At 35.7% G+C, this 9,035-nt stretch overlaps 1 protein-coding gene across 3 annotated transcripts; it reads left to right on the top strand.

The window, feature by feature from the left end:
* Positions 1 to 2,245: 2,245 nt before the first annotated feature.
* LOC143581228 (G-type lectin S-receptor-like serine/threonine-protein kinase B120) lies at positions 2,246 to 8,762 on the top strand. Of its 3 annotated transcripts, none has more exons than XM_077064050.1 (8): positions 2,246 to 3,771; positions 3,862 to 3,972; positions 4,186 to 4,409; positions 5,843 to 6,053; positions 6,973 to 7,216; positions 7,746 to 7,893; positions 8,098 to 8,402; positions 8,503 to 8,762. In XM_077064050.1, exons 1-8 carry the CDS (start codon positions 2,454 to 2,456, stop codon positions 8,507 to 8,509), a joined length of 2,568 nt encoding a protein of 855 aa, XP_076920165.1. In that variant the 5' UTR covers positions 2,246 to 2,453; the 3' UTR covers positions 8,510 to 8,762. The 3 variants fall into 3 exon arrangements, with proteins under 3 accessions (XP_076920165.1, XP_076920166.1, XP_076920167.1); XM_077064051.1 differs by having other exon boundaries at positions 3,856 to 3,972; positions 6,979 to 7,216; XM_077064052.1 differs by having other exon boundaries at positions 2,249 to 3,771; positions 6,979 to 7,216; positions 8,098 to 8,762.
* Positions 8,763 to 9,035: the final 273 nt, after the last annotated feature.

Genomic DNA, 9,035 nt, shown 5'->3' with positions numbered 1-9,035 from the left:
CGGAGAAAGCACCAACGGGTAGGGTTGGCAATTTATACGCGAGACACGAATACACGACACGTATCTACACGACTTTAACATGTAACAGGTAAGGTCTTAACAGGTTTCGTGTACTAAACAGGTAGACACGAAATTACCTGCTAATTTTCGTGTCTAAACAGGTATAATACATGTTTACCTGTTAGGTACCTGTTAATACCTGGTTATTTTTAAAATTATATATATATATATTATATCCCATTATCCCTAACCCTAAATTCATTATTACAAGTTACAACACCGTCCACTCATCCAGCGGCCGTCGCCTCTCATCCTCCATCCCACCCGACACCCGTCACCAGCCAATTGGAACTTTGAAGTTTGGAACTTGATATTGTTTTCAATAGATGTTTTGATTAAAATTCTGTGTGTTTTTGTTTTAAATTTTTTAAGAAGCATGGATTTATGTTTCATTTTTAAGACTTTTGTTTCGTTAAAAGGTTGTCAAATATGTGTTTCTAAACAGCTATTATCGTGTACTATCGTGTATTATCGTGTATACCAGGTAATAGCAGGTTCATGTTCGTGTTTGGGTTACATGTGCACGATAAGTTTTCATGTCGTGTACATGTATACCCATTTCGTGTTCGTGTCTTATCGTGTACGGGTATACACGATATGCCAGCCCTACCAGCGGGTACGGGCTGAAGTTTAGAGGCAGCGCTGATGGCCAGAGTTCAGAGGAGGAGCTGATGGCCGGAGAGGGAATGTCGTGAGTGGTGACGGCTGAGAACATAGTGTGAGAATGCTTTAGGAATTTAGGGTTTATGATAACTTATAATTATATCTATCTATAATATATATAAATGAAACCTTTAAAAGCTCTTTGATTGCTCCCTACATTATCTCAAATCACCATATTGTATTATTTTTAAACTGATGCTTCTCATGCATTTGACCCAAATTCACGGGTATGGGTCTCACCAGACCCATGTAGTCCTTAAACAGGATATAATATCTCATTAAATTAAAAATTAATCTCACCAAATATTTGATATGAAAATCCTATAAATAGGGATATACTAAAAATTAACATCTGATTAAAAAATATATTTATAATTAAGAAATAATTTTGTAGTAAAAAAAATAAACGGATCATAGGTCTCATCAAACATATATAGCTTTTAAACCGAGTTATAACATCTCATTTATTTGTGAAACAATTTCATCATCAAATCCTAAATCTATTATTAATTTTCTTACAATAAATAAAATTAAAATCCAAAAAATATATATAAATATTATAAACGAATAATATAAAATAACCCCGTAACACGGGGGGGATAAAACCTATTGTGTATGTGTATATATAATTATAAAAATCTAACCATGTACTTAACAGGTAAACATGTATTTTACTCGTTTAAACATGAAAATTAACATGTAAATTCGAATGTACATGTTTAGTACACGAAACCTGTTGAGGCTTTACTTGTTACCTGTTAAAATCATGTATACATGTGTCATGTATTTATGTCTCGTATATAAATTGTCGGCCCTTCGAAATCTATATTCACACTTTAAAAATATTGACCAAAGATATGTGCTTGACAGTCTTTGGGTCAATCCGGAGAACAAAAAAAAGGAACGGTCAACATGTGTTAACTAGAATCTGCATTGTCTGTCGGCTTTGTCAACTTGATGTAAGTGTCTTCATATGTGAATAAAATATTTGTTCTACATAACCTCAATTATTCTTATTTTATACTTTCTTGAATTGTCTTTATCTTATATACTATACAAAGACAAATCACCTCCTTATATTTTATCTTATCAATTATTCTTAGATTTAACGATACTCGTTTTCTAAACTTCATGCCTTAAATATCAAACAACCTCACGATAAGAAAAAGCAACCTATGTGACTCAAACTTACATTCGTGATTCATAGTGAGTTTTCCCAACTAAGTAAACTTTTGCTGATAATACACGAGTAAGAAAACTACATGTACTAATGCTTCCAAGCCGATCGATGAGTTAAAAATCTCCACATAAAATAAGATAATTACACAACCATCATTTCATGTATCACATGATTATTTGTGCAATTAATCTTTTAAAATGACTATAACACCTAAGTCCACATATTTTAAGTAAATTTACTGTTGACCTGATAATAATAAATTAAAATATTTAATCTTTAATTAAATGGTATTTACTGTTTATTGATATAATATAATACAACATATAAGTCCCATATTTTATTATTAAACAAAATGACCAACTATTAAGAAAAGATTCTTCTTCATCTATGTAGCATTTAGTGGAGTGGTGGATTATTATGCTCCTAGTCAATCATTTCAACCTCCCTCCACCATTCAAAAACCATCAAACAACCAAACTCCAACTCACTTTCAACTATTCTTCATGATTCTCCTCATCAAATCAATCTTCTTTCCTTAAAAAAACCAAACATGGGTTTCACTTCCACCACCAAAACCTTAACAAATCTTCACATCATCACCTTCCTTATTCTTCTCAACTCAACCCATGTTTTCCCACAACCAAACTCCAGCAGAATCAACCAAGATCAAGTCCTTAGAGACGACAACCGAACCGTTGTTTCGCCTCGACAGATATTCGAGCTCGGTTTCTTCACACCCGGAAGTTTAAATTCAAGTTCAAGTTCAATTTCAAGTTCAAGGTATTTAGGAATTTGGTATTACGGTATCCGGGACCGAACACCTGTTTGGGTAGCAAACAGAGACAATCCAATCCCGGATACTTCGGGTGTTATTCGCTTCGAAAACGGAAGCTTAATACTTGTCTCTAATCAAACCAGTACAGTTTACTGGACAAGCAATACTTCAAATACTGGAACTGGTTTGAATTTAACCGCTTCGCTTACCGACACTGGAAATTTTATTATTTCCAGTGTCGAAAACGCGGGTGACGAGCTAAACGCCATTTGGCGAAGCTGTGATCACCCGACGGATACTTATTTACCGAATTTAAGAGTTTATGTGAATATTACACAAGGGATTGATCGCACATTTGTGTCGTGGCGAACGCCAAATGACCCGTCACAAGGGAATTATTCGATGGGCATTGATCCGAGAGGATCGCCTCAAGTTGTGGTGACAGATGATGTGTCGAACCGGAGGCTATGGCGAACGGGTCATTGGAATTATCAGATATTTATAGGCATCCCACAAATGAGATCTTTGTTGTTTTTCGGGTTTAGGCTAATTCAGGATAATGATGGGAAAATGTATTTTATTTTTGATAATCCGGTCAACTCGCCATTAATGAGGTTCATGATTCAATGGAATGGCGCGATACAACAGTTAATATATGAGAATCAAACGGGTGAATGGAACGTGTCATTGTCGCAGCCTTCGGTTGGGTGTGAAGAGTATAATAAATGTGGGAATTTTGGGATATGTAGGACGCGTGATGTACCGTCTATTTGTGGTTGTATGAACGGGTTTGAATCGAATTCTAGGTCGGGTGGGTGCGTTAGAAGGACCGGATTAGAATGTAGTTTGAATGGTAGTACGAGTGACGGGTTTGTACAGCGAACGGGTGTTAAACTGCCTGATTTTGCTAACCTTGTATCGGTGGGAAATGGTAATGATTGTGAAAACAGGTGTTTGAGGAATTGTTCGTGTATCGCGTACGCTTATGTTGAGGGGATCGGGTGTTTGGTTTGGGGTGATGTGTTGGTTGATGTTGAGCAGTTTGAGCAAGGGGGCGAAACGCTTTTTATTCGTGTTGCGCGTTCGGATTTGGGTTAGTTTTGTGTTTTGTGATTATGGTTTTGACTTTTGACTTTTGTACATTTGTTTTGAGTTAGGTTAATTTGAGTGTTTTTAGTTTCAGGTAGTGATGATGGTGTGCCTAAAACTACAGTTATTGCAGTATCTGTAACATGTGCAGTTGTTCTTAGTGTACTTGCATTGTTGCTATGGAGGTACAGGAAAAAAGTCAAAGGTAAGTTATTTTTGGTAACTATAAAATTGTTTAATTAGGTTAATTTATTGATCACTCTCAAAACTCTGTATTATATAACATATAGAATATTAAATGTACCCTGCTTCAAATTTATGACATTTATACCCTTTCTGCATAACTTGCATTATGATATGATACACATGTAATCTTTTTATGGATTCTGAATTTCAAGTTGTTCACTATGATATCTAGCATGCCGAGTACCATGTGGAGAAACAAAGAACGGGCCTCCGGTTACAGAGGTTGTCAACGGTCAAGATGTTTCTATGGCAGTTTCAGAACAACTCGAATGTGAAAGGAAAAATTTTGATGGTGCCCCGTTGCCTGTGTTCAGTTCGAGTGTGTTAGAAGCTGCCACAGACGGTTATGCAAACAAAAATAAGCTCGGACAAGGTGGTTTTGGCCCTGTTCACATGGTTCGTTTTTCGTGTTATTGTTATACACATTTTCTTGAATTTTAATGGTATTATAGGGGGTGTTTGGATATGCGTTTTGGTATTTGTGTTAATCGTATTGGCTTGAATCATTAAACGTGACCCATATATATTTTGGTCTATAAACATGACCCTAACCAGGATACATATAAAATCATGTAACCTGAACTTAATGTGTTTGACTCGTTTAGATAAGCAACTCAAATGGGTTCAATGGGTTGTATATAGAGATGTAAACGAGCCGAGTTGAAATCGGGCTCGAGCTCTGCTCCTTTACCTATAGAGCTCACGTTTAAGCTCGGCTCATATTTTAAATTTTCAAGCTTGAGCTTGACTTGTTTTTTATTTATTAATTATTTAACTTTTTACTTATACATTTTTTTATATTTATGTATAATTCTAATTTTTATATACAACATAATATATATTATTTGTTATTTTTATCATAATTTTATCTAGGGGCGTGCAAATTGTGGTTAAGTTTAGTTTTTACCTTTAACCATAACCATAACCGCAAGTTATTATATGTGAAGCTTGTGCTCGAGCTTGTTTAGTAAATAAGCCTCAATAAAAGCTCGAGCTCTGGCTCATTTAGGGTCTGCTCGAATCAAGTTTTTAACGAGCCAATCTTGACTAGCTCATGTACCACTCGGCTGGTTTACACCTTTAGTTTTAAATGTAAAGAAGTTTAAACGGGCTAAGCGGGCTGGAAGGTTATAATAGTTTGGTTAAACAGGTTGGCATGTCGGGTCAATATTTTTAATTACACGGGTTGATGGGTGGACCTGTTATACTAAACAGGTTAACGGTTAGCCAGAATACAACCCTTTGAGTAAACAGGTTATGCCGGACACAACCTGATTATTAAACATATTGGATATGACAACCTAAAACCTGATTATTTATTCTTTTATATCACAGTCACTTTAAAACCCTCATCCAAACACTCCTCTATTGGTCAACTAAGCTTTTGACTTTGATAATTCTGTTTAACATTCTTTTATATCAGTCACTTTAAAGCCCTGTTCAAACATTCCTGTATTGGTCAACTAAGCTATTGACTTTTTAAGACTATGCATTGTGGGGCCGTGGGCTGCTTGGGGGCACTACCAAGCAGCCACATCAACACAAAACATCACGGCAGGGCTTCAAATTTGGCGTTATGGAGGATGGGCGGTAACACAATAACGAGACTTAAAGAGAGAGTGAAAGAGATGCGACCGCTTATCAACCAATCATCATTTTTTACCATATTTTTTTTTTGGGTATATTTGATGTAATTCTAGTTAATTGGTGGGTTAGTCAAAGTTCATTGTCTATGTGGCAATGACGTGGCGGACGTTATAAACCTAGTTAGCCTACAACACACAACCTTATAATCAGTATATTGATTGTCTGTCACACATTCTTTTCAGGGAATCCTACCGAACGGTCAAGAAATTGCCGTAAAACGGCTAGCAAAATCATCCGGGCAAGGATTAGAGGAATTCAAGAACGAAATGATTCTGATTGCAAAACTACAGCATAGAAATCTGGTTAGATTAATGGGATATTGCGTTGAAGGAGAAGAACGAATGCTCGTTTATGAATATATGCCTAACAAAAGCCTTGATTCATTTCTTTTTGGTAAGTTTTATTAACCAATATGCTCTATCCACCTGTGTGAGCCTTAAAAAACACCTACAAATGCGTATAGTTAATTATCACATCAGATTTCTACTAATCATTCAAAAACGTCTATTTTCTCATTATTCGTGCAAACATTTTACCAATCCTTACATCTCCACTAGGGGTGTAAACTAGCCACGCCAGCTCGTGAGCTGCCTGAATCGATCCTTACAATAAGCATGTTTAGCAAACGAGCCTGGTCCCGAGCTTCGCTTAACGAGCTCAAACTGGCTTGTGAGTCTAAGAGAGCCTATTATTTATATTTAATGTATTGAATATACATTTATATAATAATATTTGTTTATTATATATAAAATAGTGATTAAAATACCTCAATAGTATATATTATGCTATATATAATTTTTTTTTTGATTAATGAGAATTCATTAATATTGAACAAAAGGATCCATTTACAACAAAGAGGCATGTAAGCGGGCAACAAGCTACACCAGCCACCCCCTTTGAATGGCAAAACCGATCCTACTGAAAACAAAGTTATAGTTCTTCAGCGTCGATAAGTTATTGTGCACGACCCGTTGAACTCTTTTTAGAAACGTAGCAGCTTCAGGGCCAAGGGACAAGCTGAGCCCTAGCCCGACCCGAGCTCAAGTTTTAGAAAAAGAGCTCGAAACAAGCTACACTTGAGCTTAAGCTCCAGTAAGTCAAGATGAACGTCGAGCATGGGCTCCCTTGGCTTGGCTCGTTTAGACCTCTAATCTCCACATTATCACCATATACACTTTTATGATCAAATTACTTTTTATACCAAACATTAAAAGTAAAGTGTAAAAGTCATTAAAAGGATATGATGTACAAGTAAATTACTTTTCTACTAAACTCTGTGTTTTGACCTTTTGGGTATGTTTTGATGTATTAGTGGAAGACCCGGTGAAGAAAGCAGAATTAGATTGGAAAACACGATTTAAGATCATTGAAGGGATTGCACGAGGCTTACTATATCTTCATCGGGATTCTAGGCTTCGAATCATTCATCGTGATTTAAAAGTTAGCAACATTTTGCTTGATGAAGAGATGAACCCCAAGATTTCAGATTTTGGAATGGCTAGAATTTTTGGAGGGAACCAAAATGAAGCTAATACAAATAGAGTTGTGGGAACTTAGTAAGTTTTTCAGTTTTTTTTTTCAGTGATATTTTTAATATAGGTGACAACATGAACAGATTGGCTAATGGCTTAAAACAAGTGAATTTAGTTTTGTTAGATTAGTGTGTGAAGTAGGCTTTATTATATGATACTAATATATGTTTTTAAAATAAACAGTTTTGAAAAAATTATGCATTACCTGTTTGACCTGAGGTTTACTCGTTTGAATAGGGGTGCGAATTTCTGAAATGACATAAATTTCATGAGTTTGGGGTTAGTCTAAACGAGTTCAGGTCCGCTTGAGGTCAAACTAGCGTTTACATGGATTTATCTGTTTCATATACGTTTGTATTTTTTGTTATATATATGTATTTTTTTTGTTGCGTATTGATATTCACAAAAATCGAATAAAAAAATTTCGGTTTAAACTCGTCGTGTCTGGTTCCGGCAATCCACGAATGTGACCCGTTTAATACCTCTAATTTTCTCCATTAGAAGTTTTGATTGGATTGACGATAAAAAGGTACCAATGTTTCAATTTTTGCAGCGGTTATATGTCACCAGAGTATGCAATGGAAGGTCTCTTTTCAGTAAAATCAGATGTTTATAGCTTCGGTGTTTTGCTTCTCGAAATTATTACCGGCCACAGGAATAATAGTTTCCGCTCTGAAGATTCTACAAATCTAATTCGACATGTAAGTTCACTCTTCAAACAACTACTAACCTTATTGGTTTCCAAACCAGAAATGCAACTTGTTCGTGTCAACAACAATTCAGGTTGACCCGCAAACATGTATCTGTTCATGTAACTAAGATATAACTTGCTGTTCAAGTAAAAGGATTCAAAAGGTTACAAATTACAATGTATTTAAAAATAAAGATGGATATTACCTTTTCAGGCATGGAAGCTATGGAAGGAAGGAAAACCCGAGGAATTAATCGACCCGCTGATTCTAGATTCGTGTGACAAAACCGAAGCAATGCAATGCATTCACGTGGCAATGTTATGTGTACAATCATCAGCGATTCAAAGGCCAACAATGTCATCAGTGGTTTTCATGTTGGAGGGTGAAAACACGAGTCTTCCTCAACCAAATGAGATCGATATCACATCGTTAAGTTCAGCAGAAATGGATTTAATAATGGAAGGTCGTGAGATAAACGTGTCGTCAAATGATGTCACGATTACTGAGGTTTCTGGGAGGTAATGATCGAATGTTAATAAAAGAAAACCCGAGTGTGGATTAAATTTGTGTTCGCTTTTGATGAACGTTGTTTTTTTCGGTTTTTTTTGTTTCTTAAAGGCTGTGAGTGATGTGCACGAGGACGAACCGAACATGTGCCCGGTCTCATGCTTTTGAATGATCGCGTGTTGTACATATGTTGTAGATTCTTGGTGTTTTGGGTAGATGCAATTATAATGACTTGTAAATTTAGAAATTAGAAGGATTAGTTTAGATTAATCATTTTAGTTTTGTGTGAAAAGAAAAGTATTTGATGGATGCCTATATAATTTTGGGATGGTTAGTATAATTTGTGTTTTAGACCAAGTGTTATGAAAGTGGAGGGGCGTCACTCCACCTCCATCTCAGCATTCAATCAACCTCTTCGATTTCAACCAATCATTTCTTTTAATATCTTCGTTAACTAGCGTCAGTTTATAACACTTGTTTTTGGAATTGATCAGTTAATCCCCCTTGTATACGTGGCAGTGTTGTGACGACACTTTTCGTTAACTAACCCTCAATCTGAACACAATACATTTAATAAGCTGGTTAACATATTTGATAAATGGATTCACCTGTTTAGTAGCTTATTGAAAATTTTCTATTTTTAG

Source organism: Bidens hawaiensis, unplaced genomic scaffold (assembly GCF_021521415.1).
Source record: "Bidens hawaiensis isolate Kalapana, Puna unplaced genomic scaffold, B.hawaiensis_p1.1 tig00030837_1, whole genome shotgun sequence".
Classification (NCBI taxonomy): domain Eukaryota; kingdom Viridiplantae; phylum Streptophyta; class Magnoliopsida; order Asterales; family Asteraceae; genus Bidens; species Bidens hawaiensis.
Note: the sequence above shows the minus strand (reverse complement) of the source record. Positions and strands in the feature narration are given on the sequence as shown.

Bases quoted from the DNA above. Each gene is read 5' to 3' on its own strand.
- LOC143581228 (XM_077064050.1), top strand. From the start codon at position 2,454: ATGGGTTTCACTTCCACCACCAAAACCTTAACAAATCTTCACATCATC. The intron at 6,054-6,972 runs GTAAGTTTTATT...TTGATGTATTAG, and splicing joins CCTTGATTCATTTCTTTTTG to TGGAAGACCCGGTGAAGAAA. The intron at 7,217-7,745 runs GTAAGTTTTTCA...CAATTTTTGCAG, and splicing joins AATAGAGTTGTGGGAACTTA to CGGTTATATGTCACCAGAGT.